The 23,060-nt window shown below is 39.3% G+C and overlaps 1 protein-coding gene across 2 annotated transcripts in view; it reads right to left on the bottom strand.

The window, feature by feature from the left end:
* The window catches only part of SH3RF3 (SH3 domain containing ring finger 3), a 617,431-nt gene that overhangs the window by 114,299 nt on the left and 480,072 nt on the right, over positions 1-23,060 (bottom strand). For both annotated transcript variants that reach the window (XM_072621836.1, XM_072621838.1), the window contains one exon: positions 3,856-4,026. In XM_072621836.1, the coding sequence (XP_072477937.1) occupies positions 3,856-4,026 (171 nt within the window). The remainder of the gene's footprint in view (positions 1-3,855; positions 4,027-23,060) is intronic.

Here is a 23,060-nt window from a genome sequence, read left to right as displayed (position 1 = left end):
ATTGGTTGAAGTAGATTGTCTATGAAGTTCCTTCCAGCTCTCAGGTTCTGTGATCTCTAAGAGGCTATTAAATGCAAAATCCTATGACACTATGGAAATCACGATTTCACAGACCCAAAAATAAGCTATCACTGCCTGGTATAAACCAGACCTTCTAGTGACAAACGATGATATTTTTCCCTTCCAAAGATTCTTCATGCTCAGTCTCAGATCTATTTGATGACACGGTGAGCTCTCAGACTCCCAAAATGGCACTACCCTAGCACATTCTGCTCATTTATTTCATCGCCAAGCTATTTTGTCAAATCCAGGTGGAGGAATGTAGGTTAATGAGCAGTTTAAGCATTAAGAGGGCCTAGTGTTAATCTTCATTGACTGAAATGCAACTCCAGATCTGTCAGAGCCAATTATTTTCACTGACTCAAGTGGCTTCCAAAAGGGAAACGAAAATATATTGGTGGCATTGTTGTTAAATCTTCTGTCACTGGACACTACTCAGCTGCAGGTGAACTTTCAAGGTTATTTTGCCTAAGAACTGCAGTGAATTGGGAGAAATTTCTTTTTGGGGGGAGGGGGGGATGGTGAGAGCTAAAAGACATAGCCAGCTAACACTAGCATTTGAAACCAATACTCACATCTTCCTTCTTTAAAATCTAGCAACGGAATGTTAACAGCTGGGAAAGTTATTCCACACCAATTAAAAAGTGCTATCAAAACTATGGAGGGAGAATTTAGAGCCCTAACATGCTTCTTTTCTGCCTCTTGTTGACAAGGATGAGGCATGGGAAATATCCACCTGCCATAAACGCTTTTGTTGTCTACTTTAAGGTTTTGTAACATGTCCTTATTGTGGGTCATTATGAAGGGTGTGACTTGACCTGACATTACCTCTTTGGACCTCTGAATTTTCAAGTTCTTATGCCTATGATCAATCAGAAAAGGTTTATTAAGAGTCTACTATATGCCAGACACTGAGCAGTTAGATGGCACTGTGGATAGTGCCAGGCCTGGAGTCAGGAAGACTCATCATCTTCCTAAGTTCAAATCCAGTCTGAGACTCTTACTAGCTGTGTGACCCTGGGCAAGTCACTAAATCCTGTTTGCCTCAGTTTCCTTATTTATAAAATGATCTGGAGAAGGAAATGGCAAACCCCCAATCTGTCAACACCCCCCAAAATAAATGGGGATCACAAAGAATGAGGGTCAACAACAAATGTGCTAGTTACTGTTCTGGAAAATAGAGATATAAAGACAAAAATGAAGCAATCCCTGGCCTAAGGAAGTTTACATTCTTCAGTGAGAGAGAATGTGTCATACTGCCATATATTTATATACTCTCTTTTACAACAGAATGTAAGCTCTGTTAACCAGGGACTGCTTCATCTTTGCCTTTGTATCTCTATTTCCATATGTATATGTGGATATATACACATTTACATAAAAAGAGAATAGATAAAAAGTAATTAAATGCCAAGTAATTTGAAAGGGAGGGGAATAGAGATTGTTGTTCATCCTTTATTCTTGAAGAGGACTGATGACAAGCATTAGGAGGATAGAGAAGGGCATCACACAGGGGCTAATGCTTAAGTTTCATCTTGAAGGAAGTCAGGGATTCTATAAGGTAGAGGTGAAGATAGTGTGTATTTCAGGCCCAGGGGACAGCTAGGGCAAATATATGGACATGAGAGATGGAATGTCACCTATGAAGACAGAGAAAAGGCCAATTTGATCCACGGTGGCCCAAAAGACTATCCAAAGAAGTCAGTTTTTCAGAATTCTATGAGAATGCTAGGTCACTATGAACAGGGATTATTTCACTCTTTGTACTTATATCTCCAGTACCTAGGATAGTGCCTGACACATAGTGGGTACTTAATCAACATTAGTTGATTGACTGATTTAGAGATCACACAGTTTGAGAACCACTGACTAAGGAATATAGATGGGTAAACTGAACAATTTGAGATAAATCACTCAGTTATCTCTCTAATCTCCTAACTAGAATAGCGCTCATTAACTTTCATATAAGTCTGATGAGCTATGAAATATGAATAACTCTATGTTGAGGTGTATTAGTACCGTTTGTGGGCTTTTAATATGCTAAGGCCCTGTATTGCAACCTCTCAGATGAAAGTGTTCTTTCATCTTCCAGTTTCTCAAAGTACTTTGTCTGGCTCTGTCTTTTGCCCTTAGTTATATATGCAGGATGCTGAGTTAAACTTAATTTATTAGGCTATAAGTTCCTTGAGAGCAGATAGTGGATTATATTTACCTTGACTTCCATATTGTTGAGCCCAGTCCTTGCAAAGAGAAGGTATTAAATAATTTTTTTTTTGTTAAACCTGTCACAGCCAACATGGTGGTACACAGCTGTAATTCCAGATCCTGGGGAGGCTGATGTTGTCTGGTGGATTGCCTGAGCTCAAGAGTTCTGATCTGCAGTGGTCTATAGTGATTGGATATTCATTCAGGTTCAGCATTACTTTGATAAGCCCCCAGGAGGGTGCATGTGTATGTGGGGATGTGGTCTACAAGGTTACCCAAGGAGGGGTCAATTTGGCTGAAGAAGGAAAAGGGGCATGCCAAAATTCCTGTGCTAAGTAATGGTGGGATCAAGCCTAAAATAGATACTGTAGCCTTGGTGAGGTAGAGGGATCCAGACTGCATTAAAATATATATAAATGAATGAACGAATGAATGAATAAATAAATGAAATGAAAAGTCTCCTTATTGACATTAGGAACTTAATGACCTTAGGCCTAAGGTCTTGTGCCTAGTATGTAACAGATGCCCATCGCAGGAAGCATGCAAAGTCTAGTCTGGATTTTGCTTTGGGTTAAATTGCTCTTGTGTACAATCAGACCCCACATATTGAAAAAGATCATAATTAATACATTACATTAAAATCTCTTGATAATTCCATGCACAATTTGGACACAATTTGGCCAGTGATTTATTACATCATGCCAATGGAACTCAAATACTTCACCAAATACCCTGCTTTTGTGGAATCAGTTTGTTTCACTAAATCAGAGTATCCTCATATTTTTACCTATTGTGAATTTTTAACACAAAATGAGTTAACACTCTTTTCCTCTATTACTAGCTACTATCTGTGAGCTAGTTAGGAAAATTTCACAGATGGAAATGACCTAAAAGTTCAACTGGGTCAACTCCCTTTAAGTTAACTCATCAGATACAAAGTAAAATATAATTAGGAAGGTAGCTCTTTGAATTATTTCTAGAACTAGAAGGGATCTTAAAATTTTCCAGTCAGGTCCTCTCCCCATTTTACAGATGAGGAAATGGAGGTCCAGAAAGACATGCTTTACCCAAGGTTATAATGATGAGAGGTAGTATTTGAACCCAGTCCCCTGATTCTAGAGTCATTGTTCTTTCTGATTAACCATGAGCCCTCTCTTTTTTCCCCACCTTCAATTTCACCAGTTAGAATGACCAATGGACTGGTACTGCAAACATTCTCTCAGTTACAGAATCTGGGTTGTTGGAGTTGTGGATTGTATTATAACCAGGCATTTTCCCAGGTGCATTCCTCTAAAGTATTTTCATGCCCAAACAAAGTTAGGAAGGCAAGCATGTAAGGCTTCTTCAGTATAATTCCAGCTGCAGAAGGGAAATTTAGTCTGATAACAGCTAAAATATGCAAGTGAAAAAGCTCTGTTGGTTCCCTTTAAAAAAATCTCGCCATTCTTCCCAAAGTCAAATAAAGATGACTTCTAGATGTTAAGATTATGGTATAATTTTGCATTTTTCATTATCTTTTGGGTCTCGAAGAGAAGTTTGGAGGGGATGGCTATAATTCAATAAACATGACTCCTTCTCTGTTCTCCTCACCTGGAGACAGGAGTCACGTAGTTTCCTGGGAAGACTCCAGAGATCCCAGTTCTCAGGGATGTTCCTTTGAACCAACCATCTTGACATTTCTCAATGACTCGGTACATCTCCCCCTTGCGTAGTTCCAGCTCATCATTCTTCTGGGGCTTGTATGCATAAAGTGCTAAGTATCTGCGGAAGGAAGCCACACACCAGAGGGTAAGTCAAGGTGCTTGATTAAGGAAGGAGGAAGAAGACTACTGAACTTAAGTCCCAAACTCAAGGGATGACCTTCAGTGAACCATCTTACCATCTGAATATGCTATTATTGTTATTATTTGGCAATCAGGATTAAATAACTAGCCCAGGGTCACACAGTTGATAAGTGTCTGGGGCTGGCTTTGAACCCACGTTCTCCTGACTCCAAGACCAATGCACTATACACTATACACTAGCTGCCCCCATCTGAAAATATTCTTGAAATGTTTTAGGGAGAAGCCAGGTATGAACCAAAAAGCTATTAATAGTAATAGCTAACATATATGCGTGCGTTTGTGTGTGTATGTGTATAGATAGATAGATAGTGCTTTAAGGCATACAAAATATGTTCATATATTATCTCATTTGATCTTCCCAACCAGCCTGTGAGATATATGATAATAGAAATAGAACATGAAAGAGACTGATCCAGGGTCACATGACTAGTAAGTATCTGAGGCAGGATTTGAACCTAGGCCTTCCTGGCTCCACATCTAATACTCTGGGTACTATATCACCTACCATGACTTTCTAACTTTAGTTTAGATGAGGGCTTGCTTTATCCATCTTACCCTATGTCACCAAGGAGTTTTGAACATGGAGATCTCAAACTGTTTAAGAAAACATGAATCAATTGCATCTGCCTATGAAACACAGCAGAAATGTCAAAAAATCTCAGGAAAAAGTTGGGATAAAAGTCACTACATACCATTATATATTCCCCCCATGTACAGGTTGCTTTAAGATATGAGTGAGTCCTTTGGGAGAAATGGACTAACAGATTATTTATTTCATAAATTGGGCTGACATGATAGTTTCAGGTTCCCTAGGGTCCTGAAAGGGTCCATATCCCTCATCTCTAAACACTTCCCTTATACTTAGAGAATGACCTTTCACTGGGGGAGTATGGATGACAATGATAGTTAATAGCAAACAGAGTATAATAATGATAGTGAAAGGCAAAGGGTTATAGTGGATAGAGAGCAGGAAGGTTTGGGTTTAAGTCTGGCCCCTGACATGTACTGTCTTTGTAACCCCAGGCAAGTCACTTAGCTATTAGTATTCTAGGCAACTATCTAAGGCTACTGCTTGCAGAGAATGGAATTAGTGGAGGGAGTTACCTCACATGGGAGTTCCATATGGAACTAATGAAATCATAGGTCAAGTTCCTATCCCTAACGATAATAAAGCTAACGATAATAGCTGATATTTTTATAGCGCTTCAAGGTTTACAAAGCACTTAACATACATTATTTGATTTGATCCTCATGACAGCCACTTAGGGTAGACTGCATAGATACAATTACGCTTCTATTTTATAGATGCAGAAATCGAGGGCAAAGAATAAGGTTAACTAAGCAAGAAAAGCAGTCTTTTATGACAGTGTATCAGGGTGGAGCAAAAACATAGTAGATTTCTGTATATTTCTTGTATAAAAAAAAGCTAACAACGTTTTCACATATTTCAAAATTCCTAATCCTACATACAATAAATACTTTCTTCCTAGTCAATTACAGGTTTGATCTCTCTCTCTCTCTCTCTCTTTCTCCTTCTCTCTTATTCTCTCTCTGTTCTTTCTCTCTCTCTCTCTCTCTCTCTCTCTCTCTCTCTCTCTCTCTCTCCCTCTCTCTTATTCTCTCTCTGTTCTTCTCTCTCTCTCTCTCTCTCCCTCTCTCTCTCTCTCTCTCCCTCTCTCTCTCTCCCTCTCTCCCTCCCTCTCTCTCTCTCCCCCCCCTCTCTCCCCCTCCCTCTCTCTTTCTCTCTCTCTCTCTCTCTCTCTCTCTCTCCCTCTCTCTCCCTCTCTCCCCCCCCCCCTCTCTCTCCCTCTCTCTCTCTTCTTTTCTTCCTCACACAGCCTTTCTCCATCCCTTTCTCTCTCTCACTTGTCCCTTTCTCGTCCCTTTCTTTTAGGGACAAACCTGGTACGATGAAATAATGACAAATCTTGTCAAATAGCGAAGGAAATATAAAGATAAACATTCAAAATTAAGAATGACTTTTCTGCTTTGGGATGAATAAGTAAACCTATTATCAAAAAAATTCCACCCAGTTCTTCATGAGCATAAATATGCAAATTTCTGCTGCTGTCCCCAGGTGAGGAAAAATCAGTCCAAGGTATCTGGATCCCTTTTTCGTGTTTGTTCAACTCTGAGTGCTGTTTGGTGGTAATCACGATGGATGACTAGAAATAGAAAAGCCATATGAACACAAAATTTGCATAACAAAAGCCACCATGACCTTAAAATGGGGATAGTTTCCTATGGCAAGGAGGAGGGGCTCCAGACACGCTGCTGGGCTGAGACAAAGAATGTATGGAGGAGGAGGGCAGAGAGAGAAGGTCCCTGCCATGACTGGAGGCTTATAAACGAATAAAAATGATACACAGCTTTTTTATTTCTGCTTTCAAGGAAATATAATTGAAGAATAAATCCTACTTAAGTTTGCCTCATTCTGCCTCTTTATGATGTCAGAAAAATCTTTTTGATTCTGTGGACAGTAAATAAACAGAAGTAATGAGCAGAATGCCAAGTGTTGGGTAACGGTTCCTTGGGGTGTGCTTAGGTTGATGTGCTTGGCTCCATTTTTCTTGTGCACGTGGTATGAGGCCCTAATTAAATAATTATATTGCATTATTCACCAGATGGGAGAAACCATTGTGTATGGTCTTTGTTCAGTTTGCATAATCAGGTAGCAAAAAAGAGGTCTCATTAACTGCCTGACAGAAAACAAGAGGCTCCATACATCCCTAAACATGTTAAATTAAACCTCTTGACTTGAAATCTTTCTGTCTGGTGACTATCCAGCACTGTCCTATTGGTCTACTGGAATATAATGGTTGGGTCAAGACAGCATATGGTACCACTGGCTTCACTTAGACCAATAATTATCTTATCTGTACCGTACTTTGTAGAACACCAAAAGTAAGTAGTCTCACACAGAAAGGGATGTGTTTCCATTTATGAACTGTGGCGAGTAGGAGGAAAACAATATTGCCAAGGGTGCCAGGCTATTGATCTGACTTGGGGCCCACCACAAACACTGGGAAGTCTTCTCCTTCCTTATTTTTCATATGGGGTGATGCTCTTGGAGAATTTGGTAAACATTTTCAGATGAAAGGGACACAGGATTTGGGCTCTCCTGCTCTGGTGCCCAAGAGTCACCCTCAAAGGGTTTCTTTTGTTTGATCAGAGCTCTGGCACGAGCCCTAAGCCTTATTCACAGCTACTCCGTATGGTGTCATGTACATGTGTGCTGCAGATCATGAAACACTTTAATAGGAAAAGCCTTTGCTTTCATTGAAATCATATGCAGAGTGTCTCCCACCCCATCAAGTTTCTGTTTTTACTTCTCTGGTAAGTTTTCCTTCACTTGAGAAGTTTTTTCTAAACTTATTACCACATAGTTTCAAGGTGGAAAGAAAATGGTATCCTCTCTAGGCAGGATATTTTTACTGGTTCTAATAGCTGATGCAAGGTTGATCTTCTTTTTTCTTATTCACCTCCCTAGCTAACACAACTCACTACCCACAAAACATGTGGTTTCCTCTGCAGTTGTGTGATATGTGAGGCCTACTGGGGGAATTCTGACCAAATGGTACCTATTTGATTCCCTATCACGGTGAATGCCCATAGAGTGTCAAGGAGAGGCAGCCCCAAATCACTCTCTGTGGGAAAACATAAAGTCCAAGATAAAATTTAGCTATTGGATACGCTTGTGATGCATTCCATCCTTACCTCTGACTCACAGACCACCCATTTTCCCTTAAGTTGTAGTTAAGGTAACATCCTCTCCATTAAGCCTTTCCTGATAGACCCAAGTAGATCTCCCTTCCGAACTGCCTTGTATTTAACTTTGTGTGTGTGTGTGTACACACACACACACACAAAGTTAAATACAAGGTATATACACATATGTATATGTATATGGGTATATACACATATATTGCATATATGTGTGTATACACATAAATATATATGTATATATGCATGTATGTATTGGGCAGCTAGGTGATACAGTGGATAGAGCTCTAGGCGAGGAGTGAAGACTCATCTTCATGAGTTCAAATCCAGCCTCAGACACATACTAACTATGTGACCCTGGGCAAGTCATTGAACCCTATTTGCCTCAGTTTACAGAAGCCTCAGCATTTGTAATATGAGCTGAAGAAGGAAATGGCAAATTGCTTTGTCAAGAAAACCCGAAACAGGATCACAGAGTCAAATGGGACTGAAATGACTCAACAACAAAAATATATTTATTAAGAGGGAGGAGTTCTCTTGTCCTCTTCTTTTCTTCTTCATCAAGTAGAAAAAAAAGAAAATCAAAACTTTTCTAAAAAATATGCAAAATCAAGCAAAACAAATTCTCATATTGACTATATCAAAAATGTTGTGTAAGATTCTGCTATTTGAGTATCGCCTCTGTCAGTAGGTGGGTAGCATGATTCATTGATTCTCTAGAATTATGAATGGTCATTGCATTGATCAGAGTTCTTAAGTCTGTCTATAAATTGTTCTTCTGGTTCTGCTGACTTCACTCAGTTCATAGAAGTTTTCCTAGGTTTCTCTGAAACCAACTCCCTTTACAATTCCTTTCATTCTCCCACACTCTCCCAAACTAGCAGCTGGTCTCATTCCAGTGACTTAATTCCTTCCTCTATAATTCACATAATGAAACATGGTCAGTGCATAATGGGAGAAAAGTGAAGTGAAAACAAATGGAAGTAGACTCATAGGAAGAATGGGAAGAAAAGCAAAGACACTGGGAAAATTATCACAAGAAAAGATATAAAGAAAAGAGTAGAGAAAAGTCAGTATGAAAGAAGAAATATGACTTGAAGGAATTGTAGGATCAGGGATTGAGGGCTGAAAGAAATCTTAGAGACCACCTAGTCCAACTCCCATCATTTTACAATTGAGACAACTGAGGTCTAGAGAGAGTTAACTTGTCCAAATCACATGTAGAAAGCATCTAGTCCCCTGACTTAAGATCCAGTGCTTTAGAGAGGAAAAGATCAAGAAACAGCAGAGGATATGTGAAGGGACAGTATGGCATGAAGGAATGGTCTTGAAACTTTTTAATTGAATACCCTGATGCATAAAAGATCTTTGAGTATGCATTCTGCAAATAGTTATATAATAATTGTTGTTGTTCAGTCACTTCTGACTCTTCGCGATCCCATTTTTTTTCTGCAAAGATGCTGGAGTGGTTTGCCATTTCCTTCTTCAGCTTATTTTACAGATGAGGAAACTGAGGCAAACAGGGTTAAGTGACTTGCCCAGGGTCACACAGCTAGTAAGTGTATGAGATCACATTTTAACTCAAGTCTTCTTGACTCTAAGTCTAGTGTTCTGTCCCTTGTACCGCTTAACACTCTATCCATTGTATCACCCAGCTACCCAATAGGTATGTAACTACCTACTCACAAGTTGTAGAAGGTACTACAGTGATAATAATTATGTTAAATTTAAAATTTACTCAAAAATAAAATTTGAAAAGGATGAGATAATGATAAAACAATATGTGATTCTAGGATCAATTGATCCTAGAATCAATAGGGAGCCTCTGGAGTTTATTAAATAGGAGAGAAACAGTTTAGGAAAGTCTCTTTGGCAGCTGTCTGGAGGCTGGATTGGATTAGATGGAGATTTGAAGCAGGGGAACCAATTAGGAGGCTATTGCAATAGTCCAAATTAGATGTGATGAGGGATTGAACTAAAATGGTAGCTTTGTGAATAGAGAGAAGGGAACATCTGTTATGGTAACAAGATTTGGCAAGTGATTGGATATGTGGGGTGGGAAATGAGAAGTTGAGGATGATGCCAAGGTTTTGGACCTGAATGACTAGAAGGATGGTGGTGACTTCCCTGGATAGGAAAGATGGAAAGGAGGGAGATACTATGGGGAAAAGCAGAGATTTGTGATGCAGACCAGAGCTTGTATATACTTGCTTATCTGATACAGCTCATTTTGCGACTGAAAACCAAAGGGCTCTTACTCACTAGCTATTGTTTGAGAGTGCCACTGACACGATGTCATCTGGTGTAAAGACATTAAGAGATTGGGTGGTAAGTTTTGTCTGCATGACCAGGTACCTGCAGCAAGTAGGTCCAGAGCCTAGAGAAGCAACATGGAGAAGGCAGAGTAGGGAATATTGATTGATGAGTGAGTAGGGTCATAGAGTTGTGTTGAAGACAAGCCCACAGTTGACTTTTGGGAGGACAGAATAAAACCTATCATTCCACAGTGATCACATGTCCCTTAAGGTCATGCCATGACTTTCTGGCTACCTAGGCTTAACACAGTCCCAGCACTTTGGAGGCAGCTAGGTGGTGCAGTGGATAGAGTGCTGGGCCTGGAGTCAAGAAGACCCAAGCTCAAATCTGGCCTTATATGTTTACTAGCTGTGTGACCCTGGGCAAGTTGCTTAATCCTATTTGCCTCCATTTCCTCATCTGTGAAATGAGCTGGAGAAGGAAATGGCAAACCACGCCAATATCATGAAGAGTCAGACATGACTGAAAAGGTATAAATACAGTAGATGAATTAATATTATTTCCAACGAGCTTACATTCTAAAGGTAAGGGGAAAGAGTGGTGGTCTCCTGTTTGGTTCAAGTTGAGGAAATCAAGATGCTTCTAATCACTTATGAGGATCTCATGTACTCTCTCTCCAGACTATGTAGCACAGGACACTCCATCAACTTCAAGGATGACTCCCAGCTGCTGCCTGGACCACTCCTCCCCACTACCTCCACCTCTCAACTTATGTCAATGATATCATAAAACAACTGGAGCAGAACAGGAAAATGAGAGAACAGGGGGCAGCAAATAGTAATTGAACAAGTTATTGCCAAATGAGTCCCATTGTCTTATTCCTCTTCCCTTCCCAGTGTGGGAGTATCTTATGCCTCATGTCCACTGACTATATTAGCCAGATAGCTAGCTGTCCAAACAGGACACCATAAAACCTGAAATGATATCTGGGAGGGCCAGCTGTCCCAGGTCTCCTTGGGAGAACTCTGTGAAGAATGTAGAAAAAGCAACTGCCCACACGATGCTTAGTCAGGGCTCTTAGCATCTCACTTTCACAGTCATCAAACTCACACCCAAAATTCAAAAATAAAGCAGGGTGTTAGCTGCATTTTTTAAAAGAAAAAAAAAAAAGAATGTGAAATCATAAAAGTTAGCTTTCCTGTTAATCAAGTATGATTAATACTTATAAAATTTTATGCTCATAAGGGAAAATTCTTTGTAAAAAAAGTTAAGTTCATTAACATTCAGTAGTAAGTTAATGTTTACTCAATCTTTTCCCAACTTCTTATCTCACTATGCCACTGACTTTGGGGCATCTAGGTGACACAGTGCCTTGAGTGTTGAGTCTAAAGTCAGAAAGACTCATCTTCCTCAGTTCAAATCTGGCTTCAGACACTCACTAGCTGCGTGACCCCTGGGAAAGTCACTTAACCCTATTTGCCTCAGTTTCCTCATCTGTAAAATGAACAAGAGAAGGAAATGACAAACCACTCCAGTATCTTTGCCAAAAAAACCCAAATGGGGTCCTGAAGAGTCAGATATGCCTGAAGAGTGACTGAACAACAACACATGTCACTTAAGGGTTCAGCAGACTCTACTTGTGGAGTTATTTGGTGAATAGAAAGAGAAGCAAGAATCCTACTGACAGTGAAGAAAACTCAAATGTAATTGAAGAAAGTCATAGATAAGTAAATGAGCTGGAAAAATGGCAAATCACATTTCATTTAAGAAGTGAAAATGTAGACTTTCTATATTCATAGGAAAACAGATCTAGAACTGAAAGGGATTACAGAAGACATCTAGTCCAACCCCTTCATTTTATAGAAAAGAGAATTGAGGCCAAGAGAGACAAAGTGATTTGTCCAATGTCACAAATACAGTAGATCTCAAAAGTGAGATTGGAACCCAACTCCTTGCCAGGGCTCTTTCTAACAGAACCATGCTGAGCTTAAAAAAACCTTTTCTTCATGAAAAATCTTTGTTATTAATTTTAAAATTCTTCTTTTGTTTAAAATACATATACATACACACACATTCTATTTGAGAAGAAATAACAGAATTTAGCCATGAGCAGACAAAAGTACAATGCCACATTCTCTGCCTAATGGGTGTAATCATCCTAAGATACCTAATGGCATCGAGATCCAAGGGTATAACTAGATTACTGTTTTATTTTGCCAGTTTTCAATTTAAGAGATGATAATAGACTGGTATTCCTATTGTAGCCCCTGCTGCATCATTCCTCATCTCTCCCTCCCAGCAGAGAATTTCCCTTTTGTATTCTTCTAAAAGATAACAAAGGCTATCCATTCTAAACTTTGCTCTTCTCTCAAATTCTACACTTCAAATCATTCAACATTCTTTTTTTTCTCCACTGTTGCTCCAGGATCTTGCAAGGAAATGTGCTTGCCAGTGTCCAACCTCCATAATTCTGCCCTTCATCTGATTCCCTTTGTTTTAATCAAGGAACTTTCTCCTGTCACTCATCCCCTCTAATACTTTAGTATTTCAATCTCTCCATACCCAGTGACTCTTTCCTAGATCCATATAAATGTGCCCAGATTTCCCTCATCTTTCAAAAGCTTTCATTATGACCTTACCAGTCCCTCAAGATATCTTCCATATCTTATCACCATTTCACAGCCAGTCTTAGAAAAAGCTCCCTGTATTCATTGCCTCTTCTTTCTTACCTCCCACTCACTTCTCAGCACCTTGCAATATGGTTTCTACCCCCACTGCTTATCTGCAAATGCAAAATATTGCTAAATATATTCATTATTAAATATAATGGGTTTCCTTTGATCACCATTCTTATTTCTTGGTAGTAATTGGTACTGTTAATTATGCCCCTTCACCCCTGTTTTTCTCATGACAATGTCTTCTCCTGGTTTTCTTTGGACCTATCTAATTGTTACTTAGTTTCCTTTGAAAGGTTATCATCCATATTCCACTCCCTCTGTATGGAAGCACCCCAAGTCTCTGTTTAAGGCCTTCTCTTTATAATCTCTTTATGATTTCATTAGTTCCTGTAGGTTCAATGATCATCTCTGTGTTGATTGGTTGTTTTCTTTCATTCTTGAAGAGGACCAAAATGATATAACTATGCTAGAGTCCAGTTTCAGTGTGTTTGACTGTGGCTCATCAGACCAATATGAGCTTGGAATGCTCTACCACAGGTCAGACACAAATAGTCTGTGTAAACATTTGGTGTGGATGCTCCAAATTTGTGCATCCTGCTTTTCCTGTGAGCTGTCGCAACTCTGCTTTGCTCTTAGAGCACAGAACCTTCTCTGAAGTGGGCACACCACACATATCCTATGCAAGTGTCTCCCATGTCACACAATCAATTCCAAAGTTCTTAAGAGAGACCTTGTGAGTGTCCCTGTATCTCTTCTGATCACCACATGAATGCTTGCTCTGTGTGAGTTCTCCATAAAAGTCCTTCTGGTAAGCATACATTTTGCATTTGAACAATGTGGCCAGCCCATTGGAGTTGAGCTCTCTGAAGCAGAGTTTGAATACTTGGCAGTTTAGTTTGAGGAAGGACCTCAGTGTTTGGTATTTTATCCTGCCAAGTGATCTTCAGAATCTTCCTAAGAGAAATCAAATGGAAGCAATTCAGTTTCCTAGCATGGCGCTGGTGAAACCTCATCTCTGTGTAAATAACTACCAAAAATATATATCCAGCCCCCATCTTTCTCCTGAGCTTCAGTCCTACATCTCTAACTGCCTCCTGGATATCTCCATCTTGATGCTCCACAGGCATCTCAAAACTCAACATGCCCAAACTGGAACTCCTTATTTCTTCCCCTAAACTCACCCCACCTCCTTACTTCCTTATTTCTGTTCAGAACACCATCATTCTTCCAGTTACCCAAGGTCAAAAACCTAGAAGTCACTCTTGACACTTTACACTCACTATCACTACGACAATAATTTCAAAAGGGTGGAGGAAATCCATAACCAATCAATTGCCAAATTTTGTTGATTTTATTCTCACAACATATCTTGCATCAGTCCCTTTTTCTTCACTCACACCACAACAATTCTGATTCAGTCCCTCAACACCTTTCATCTATCACAAAGGTCTAACTGTTTTCTTTGTATACAGTCTCTCCCTTCTCCAGTCTGTGTTCAGTATAGCTACCAAATCGATTTCTTAAAGCACTGATCATGACATTTTCTTTCTCAAGAAGCTTTAGAGATTCCTTATTGTCTTGAGGATAAAACAGAATCCCCTTCCCAAATGTGACTCCAATTTATCTTTTCTTGATTCCTGTTCATACTATAGACCAAAATAATCTCTTGCTGTTTTACAATATTCTAATTTCTGCCTCTTAGAACTACTTTCTTAAATGGGGTTTCATGGATTCACTCAGTTTTTAGGGTTTCTTCTACATGGTAATGATTATATATTCATTTTTCTGTGCATATGCTCTTCCCTCCCAGTATAATGTAAGCTTCTTGTTTCATTTTCATTCTTGTATTTCTTGTGCTTAGCATAAGGTCTGGCACAGAGTAGGCATTTAATAAATGCCTGTTGAATGGAATATATTGATTTAGAAATCATCTGCATCAGGGTGGGACAAATCATGGGATTACATGAGATTGCCAAGACCAGAGCACTGAGAAAGAAGTGAGGAGGCAGAATTCCGAGTCTTAGGAGCCATTTACCCCTTGAAAGTAGGAGGGGAAGATAAACCAACCAAAGAAACTGAAAAGTATTTAGACATTTTGGAAGAAAACTACTTAGTCATTAAGCATTTATTAAATGCCCACTTTGTAGCAGGCACTGTCCTAAGGTGATAGGGATATAAAAGCAAAAATGATCCTTTCCACCAAGGAGATAAAATTCTAATGGAGGAGACAGCATGCAAATAACTGTGTTCAAATAAGATATATGCAGTTCAAACAAGATCTATTATTTCCAGGCTATAGTATTGGTTTTTCTCTACAATGCCCAGAACCCTCTTCATCCTGGAAACTTATTCTATCCATGGGCTTCACAAACTGGAAACACTTTACTTCTCTTTTGGCTTCACCCTCTGGTTGACTGAGTCCCCTAGAATTTCCATCTTAAGGAAGTAGCCCAGGTTGGCTATGTGAAGTCAAAGAGAGAACATAGTCTGGGTGAGTGCAGGGGAGACTGGTGGGTAACATAATCCAGGAAGGTTATTTTCAGGACCAGGGAGACTTGACCACATTCATAGAAGAGGAAAAAAATGAAGATAAGAGAGAGGGATGACTGAAAGATCAAGGGCCCATATAAAGTGACTGACTTTGGCATGGAGAATATCTGATCCTCTGAGACTGGAGGGAAGGAGAGAACGGGGGAAGACAGAGAGGTTTTGACATGTGATTGAAGTTCCTGATTTATGAACTCAAACTTCTCAGTAAAATAGGAGGCTAGACCATCTGCTGAGTGAGGCACAGGGGTGGAGTTGAGGATTTGAGGAGATATAATATTTGGAACAGCTGCTGAGGGGAATATGATAGCGAATCAATCACAGAAGGATAGAAGGATTGGTAGGTGTCAATGAATGTCCAACTGAGCTTAGACAGAATGAATCCATAGTAGACTCAGTCATTGGGGCTTCATCATTTCCTCCATCAGTATATTTCATGTTTTGGGAGAAGGAAAAGAGAAAATGAATGGCAGAAGGAACTCAGGTATGAGAATTATCATTGTGGGAACTATCTAAGGACAAGGAATTCAAACATAGTGGGCATTGCATGACTGAATTGATTAGCTTGGAATTGGGTTTTAAAATGAAGCCAGCACAATGCTGAGAGTTTGAAAGAACAGGAAATATTCTCATAGGGTTAGTTAAAGGATAACATTGGGGTAAGCAGCAGAGATTCGTCTATTCTAATCTTCCAAGATGCAAAAGTCAAAGTCCCTCAATAGTGACAATAACTGTATTGGCTTTATTGTTGTTAGTCAGTCATTCTGGTCGTCTGACTCTTTGTGACCCAATTTGGGGTTTTCTTGGCAAAGCTATTGGAGTGTTTTACTATTTCCTTCTCCAGCTCATTTTACAGAGGAGGAAACTTGAGGCAATCAAGGTGAAGTGACTTGCATAGGATCACACAACTACTAAGTGTCTGAGACCAGATTTGAACTCAGGAAGATGAGTCTTCCTGACTTCAGGCCAGTTGTTCTAACTAATACACCGTGTAGCTGCCCGCCACTGGCTTTATATTAAGAACTTATTATTGTAAACATACTATCTCAAGGGTATGGAAAGATGAGCTGAAAAGGAGAAAATAAGGATCCTTCATCCTTGTAGCTGAGATACAGAATTTGCTGAGGTAGAATCAGCAGAGACTAAGTCAAGATAACTAGATCATGGACTGAATTACCAATGTAAAAGACATGAAAGAACTACTATACATTCAGGAAAAAGGAAGACATCCATAGTCAGCTTATACTCGGCATGTCTTTATCAGAATTCATTCTCTTTCTCTTCAATTCCCCTCCATTCCAAACCTCCCCACCAGTCATGAGGTCACCATCATTTTCAGTCACACAGTGCTGTCTCTTCAGTGGAATCCTTACGTCTTCAATATCATTCATTCCACATACATAATCCATCAATAAATCTAGTCTTTTCTGCATTTAAATCTTAAGTCCTCTTCACTCCTTTAACCACAACCCTAGATTAGACCCTTATCATCACTTGTGTGCTTTACTGCCATAGCCTTCTAAATTTAATCACTGATTCAGCTCTCTCCACTCAAGATCATTGTTCTAAAGTAGTCAGTCTGACTATCTCAGGCCCCTGCTCAAGGGCTCCAGTGACTTCCTGTTATCACCAGGATCTCATATAAATTCCTCTGTTGGGCATTTAAAGCTCTTCACAATCAGAGCTCTTGCTAAATTTCCAGTCTTTTTATATCTTACTCCCCCTTCTATACATTCTATGATCCAGATACAGCTAACTTGTAGTTCTTTGAACACAACACTGTCTCTACTCCTTTGCATTGGCTGTCTCTCATCAACTGCTTTGTTCCCTCTCTTTGATCTCTTAACCTCCTCCAAGACTTAGCATGACTCTCACCTTCTTCAAGAGGCCTTTCCTGGTTCCCCCAGCTGCCAATGCCTTCTTATTTCAGTTTACCCTCATATATTCTGTAGACAGTTTTTATCTAATTATTTGTGCTGTCTCTTTGTAAGCTCCTTGAGAGCAGTGACTGATTTTTACCTTCCCCCAATGATTAGCACAGTTCCAGGCATACAGTAAGTGCTTTTTGATTGACCCTAGTTGCACAAAGTATATCTAGGATCATGCTAAGACATACCAGTGACATTACAACAAGAGGAATGACAGCAAGAACATGTGGGGCTGACATTTGAGTGACATGTGGGGGCAGATAAGACAAAGGGAGAGTGGGATAGGGATTACTGAACATGAGGTTCTATTAGTTATCCAGAAGGAAAGTGAAAGCAAGATATGAGTGCACAGCAACTTTATTCCCATAGCTTTATATGTAAATACAATAAAGGCTTTAGATAAATCCAGACTTCATCTGCTACTCTTGCTCCTAGATGCCGTGATAGAAGAGAGGGTTGGGACTTAACAAGTTGAAGATGCTGGAGTTCATGATGAGCATAAAGATTTAGGTTCAGGAAGAGTGGAGAGGTACAGAGGGAAGGATAGGAAATTATGCTCAGAGAAGGGAATTTGAGAGTTGAGGATTTTGGAAAGGGAATGGTTGGGGTAATAGCAAGATTAGCTAGTCTTGACTGACCCAGTCATAAAAATCCAATAAAGTGTTTCTGTGGGTGGCTGAAGTATAATGGAAATGGAAATAATGGAATTTGAGGAAGTCAATGAAGATGGACAATATGTAAACACATATCAGTTTCCAAAATTCGGAAAATGGCAGCTTATGAAAACTATGAACAGTGAGACTGACATAAATGACTAGTTTGTAATTTTTTAGAAGGAGAAGCAGTGATAACCACTGTAGGAACCAGTCTAGGCTCACTATGAAATAGATGTGCCAGACTAACTTAATTTTCATTTTTGATAAGTTCATTAGGCTTGTCAATCAAGGGAATTCCAAAAGTTTTCATGATGTCTTGGTAAACAGATAAAGAAATAATAATTAGTTTATTATATGGTCATGTGAATACAGAGCTTATTGAACAATTGTATTAAAAATATTTTCGTTGATGCATCTATGTCAAAGTTCTCAATCACTTTTATGTCATAGACCACTTTGGCAGCTTGGTAAAGTCTATGGACCTTTTCTCAGAATAATGTTTTTAAAGGAATAAAGTAGGATTACATAGGAAACCAATTATATTAAAATATAATTAATATTTACCGAAATATTAAAAATATTTTTAAAAACACAAATTCATGGATTCTAGGTAAAGAACCCCTGATTTATGTCAATCTGGAAATTTGTAGGTACTTGATGCAGGGCTCTGTCCTTGGAGGTATGGATTTTGGCACTGGTATCAATCAGCTTGAAGGAAGATAAAGCATGCTAGGTCTGCTGTTCACCGTCTGTGTGACTTTGAGCAAGTCATTTACCTTTAGGGTCTTTCTTTTCTTCCTTATAATGAGGGGATTGAATTAATTGAACTTAAAGGTCCCTTCTAGTAAGTGATGTGCTGGTAAGTGTTTAACAACTGACCCTCTGAAAACACTTGTCCACTTTTAATTTTAATCTGCATTTATGAACATTTTCTTTATCACTTCTTTAAGTACAGATAATAATTTAAAAAAATCAAGCTCTGGTTTATATCTTTGCAAATTTTCAAGGTGTAAACTGTCATACTGAAAACTTAATAACTGGCTCTCATAAGCTGGTCTGATAACCCTAAATGCGCTTCTAATTCAAAGAATCTACAAATTTATGAATGTTTGGTTCTGCTGTATCAGCTATTACTATGTGCAAGTCACGGAAACCTCTGAGTCTCAATTTCTCCATCTATAAAGTGAGAATACTACTATTATTACTACTGCTACTGCTACTTACCTTTTCATTCTAAAATATTAAATCATAAAGTCATCAACTATATTATTTTTCAACTGGAAAATAGTGTTGATATCCTTTATTTTGCCCTAAAATTTCCCCAGCTCTCCTTTATCTCTTATGCTTACACACTCTAGACCAATATTTATTGGTTCCATGAACATAAGTTAAGTCCAATGGTGTTTTGCCACCATATTAGTTTGGGAAATGCTTTATTAAATTTAATGGAACACATAGCCCAAACACTTCCTTGTTGATACTAAACCTAGTGAAATGTATAATGGTAAAGTGGAATGGATACTGGCTCTGATGTCAGAGGATATAGGTACAAATTCCCCCTTTATAACTTGCTACTGACCCCAAATTTGTCCTGAATTACCGGTGATAATTCTAATCTGCTTCAAGTACTGTGGTCAGTCATCAGTTACCTGGACCTTCCTTCTTTCAGGCTCCATTTGAAGCTCTGGCCCTTATATGACTACTATATACCTATAGCCCTCCTACCATTGGTAGGTAGCTCCATCACCCATGGGAACAGGATGAAGCTAATGCGGCCAAAGTGTGTAATGGGACTTCATAAAACAGAAGACAAACTAAATAATGTACCTAGAGGAAGTTAAACAAAGGCAGTGAAACTTCCCTGGACACAGCTCAGAAAGTGGCACCTTGTTCTCACTAGGAGTGATATTTATAGAGGTTATGTGGAGGGTTAGTTGGACGGGAGCCATGACATTCTTCCAAACCCTTTGAGTTCAGCTCTCAGTAGAGATGATTGTGGAAAGAAGAACGAGTGGCATTCATTGTTTAACATGGCCCTGATGTGCTTGGCATTTTCTGCTTTATTTTACATTTGCTCAGCGACTATCCAGTGAGTAATTTGTCCCCTAGTTTAAATATTTCAAGTTCAGTGTCTAGGTGTACGTTGCTGGGGGAACTAGAAAGTCAATAAGGGTGACTTCACCTTGAAAAATCTCTCCCCCTCATGATTTCTTTTCTTTGAGCTCCTCAGAGGAGAAACAGAAAGCAGATGGATTTGCTGGATCATTTCTTTCCCTTGCATGACACTCCTCTACGCATAGTATCTGCATATCATGCATGTGACTAATGGTGGAGTAAGACACTGGCCTAGTGTGGATGAATATGTCATTCTGGGTCTGTTTTTCTTTCAAAATGACTCAGAAAAAAAAGGCACCAGATGGACCACACTTGAAGAGTGATTTATATCACAAGGAATGGATCAGCCTTCCTCTCAACCAAATGCCCCCAAGCATTCTCTTTCTCCCTGGGGCCCACTCTATTTAACCCCAGCACATTCTGGAGTCCCACAGAAGAGTCACTAACAGGGGTAATTTTAATCTCAGGGCTGCTCCAATCTTTCTGTTTGGTTTAAATGCTGACAGGAGAGTTAGCTTTTTGGACAAACAATTTCCTGGCAAAACTGGACAGAATTCCATAGTGCTAAGAAATGAAGTCTCATAGAGCCAGTGGCTGGCTATACTGGGGGGCTGGATCTTTGCAAGGGCAACTCCGGGTCTTGTAGGGTAGAGAATGATAATCATGCTGGCAAAGATCTCTTGTGAAAGGAAGGGATATTTGTAGGTAGCAGACTTCCACAGTTCTTTTGCCTTTATTTGCAATGCAAAGCTTACATTTTTTTTTCCCTTTCTACTATCATGCTACTTATTTTACCTGAGAGATCTCAGGATTGTTGTTGTTCAATCACTTTTTCAGATGTGTCTGACTCTTCATGACCCCATTTGAGGTTTTCTTGACAAAGATATTGGAGTGATTTGTCATTTCCTTCTCTAGCTCATTTTACAGATAGGGAAGTGCGGCAAACAGGGTTAAGTGACTTGTCTGAGGTCACACAGTTAGTAAATCCGATCTGAGGTTGGATTTGAACTCAGGTCCTCCTGGCTCCAGGGCCCATACTCTACTGTACCACCGCTGCTGCCTTGATCTCAGGATAAATTCATAAACACATGAAGGATCAATTTCCCTGCCCTTTCCTCCACCCCAAAGTCCCTAATATTCCATAGGCACACACACACACACACATACACACACAAACATATTAACTTCTGCATTAAATAGTAGCAACCAAAAATGTACCTGTTTGAATAATATGAGCTCAAACTCATAGGAAGAAAGCAAAAAATGAGTATTCATATCCAGGAAGAGGATGGGCCTACTGAACATGGCGGGAAGGGAGGAGGGACCCAACAGTCTTCCACACTGGCCTATTATGAGCAAGATTTTTTGTTTTTGGTATCTTTGGTGTATAGGGAATTCCTGCCCAGAAAATTTCTTTACTAATTAATACTGGTCAGTTGGTACTTTTTCTGCCCCTTTAAATACTTACCTGGCTCACTGAGAGATTGGTGACCTGCCCCAGGTGACACAGTAGGGATGTGTCAAAGATAAGACTTGAACTCAGGCCTTCCTGACTCTAAGGTCAACTCTCTGTCCTCCACACCACACTGTCTGTGTCACTATGTGACAACAGTACTTTTAATACTTCTTTCTGTTCCAGCTTCTGGGATCCTTTGACCAATCCTTCTGAGACTGATTGCAACGAGTTTATTCCTAATTCTTTACTGATCCCATAAGCATCCCTGGTACTTCCCTTGGGTCTCCATAACACTTCTTTTAAAATACTGTATTTGGTTCAGTAAGCATGCTTTTCCATTTGCTTTACTGGCCTCCTGAGACTACGCCCTATGCCTTCCTTACTTAGAGTCAGGTGACTTTTTTGGGTTTTTTTTTTTTACTCCAACAGTCACTCATCTGTGTTATTTGCTACTGATTATAGCAAGGTCTTCCTTACTTGCTAATTGTCCACCCTTTTTCAAAATTTGTATCTTTAAATTTTTTAAATTAAAAAATTTTAATTTAATTCATTTTTATTTAAACATTTTAAGAATTTAAAAATTTTCCTTTCTAAAAAATAGTTCAATTTTTTAGTCTTCATTAATTTCATATCATTTCTCTACTATGAGATAATTATGTTTTTTTCTTTTTAAGTAATAGTCTTTCTCTTCAACGTAGAGGAGAGTGAAGGTCAGGCTGGCTCAGAGGGCAAGTGGGCACATTGTATTAAGTTGCTTATGAGGGTAACTTACTTTTTTTTTTTCCTAAGTGTGGAAGGGAACAGAAGAGATTTGCTTGAAATTCCATGAATTCTCAAAGTATTTTTTATCATGATAGTATTATGTACTTAAAGCTGGAGAGAACCTTAGAAGCTATCTGATACAATCCCCTTCTTTTTCATCTGAGAAACTTGAAGCCCATAGCTTCATTGAAGCAATTCATTCAAGGTCACAGAAGAAGTGGTAGAGGTGGGGTTTGAACCCAGGGACCCTGACTCCAAATTCAGTGCTCATTCCAGGGTGCCCTGATTTTTTCTTCTTTTTTTTTGCCGTGATCTCAGCTTTAGTGCACTTGACAATAGCTGCATTGGTGTCCTGCTATTGGTCATCATTCTGCATACGTTTGTGACTCACTCAGCCTCACTGTATTGTGAAAAATAGGCAATCAGGAGTGGGGACCTTATACAGTCACAAGAGTTTTAGCAGTGTTAACAGATGACAGACATGAAACCACTCTACATCTACATCTATAAATGACCTCAGACGTTGCTGAGGCCATCTCTTTAGTCCCCACCACCACCCCATTTTACAGATGAAGAAAATGTGGTCTATGGAGGGCAAGGGGTTTGTCCAAGATTCCAAAGGTAATAAACATGAGAGGTAGGATTTGAACCCAGGCCCTCTGATTTTAGATGCCATGATCTTCTTATTGGACCACACTGATTTCTTTAGAAGACAGGACATCTCGGGCAGGCTTAGTTCTCCTTTCTCAGATATTTCTCATTACAAGCCACATGGAAGTTTATCAGCTGCTGACCCAAATCAGCATGTTTGATTGACCATGTTTCTCTCA

The sequence above is a fragment of the Notamacropus eugenii genome, chromosome 6 (genome assembly GCF_028372415.1).
Source record: "Notamacropus eugenii isolate mMacEug1 chromosome 6, mMacEug1.pri_v2, whole genome shotgun sequence".
NCBI classification, from domain to species: Eukaryota; Metazoa; Chordata; class Mammalia; order Diprotodontia; family Macropodidae; genus Notamacropus; species Notamacropus eugenii.
The sequence above is the reverse complement of the archived record's forward strand: the minus strand, read 5'-3'. Positions and strand labels throughout refer to the sequence as shown.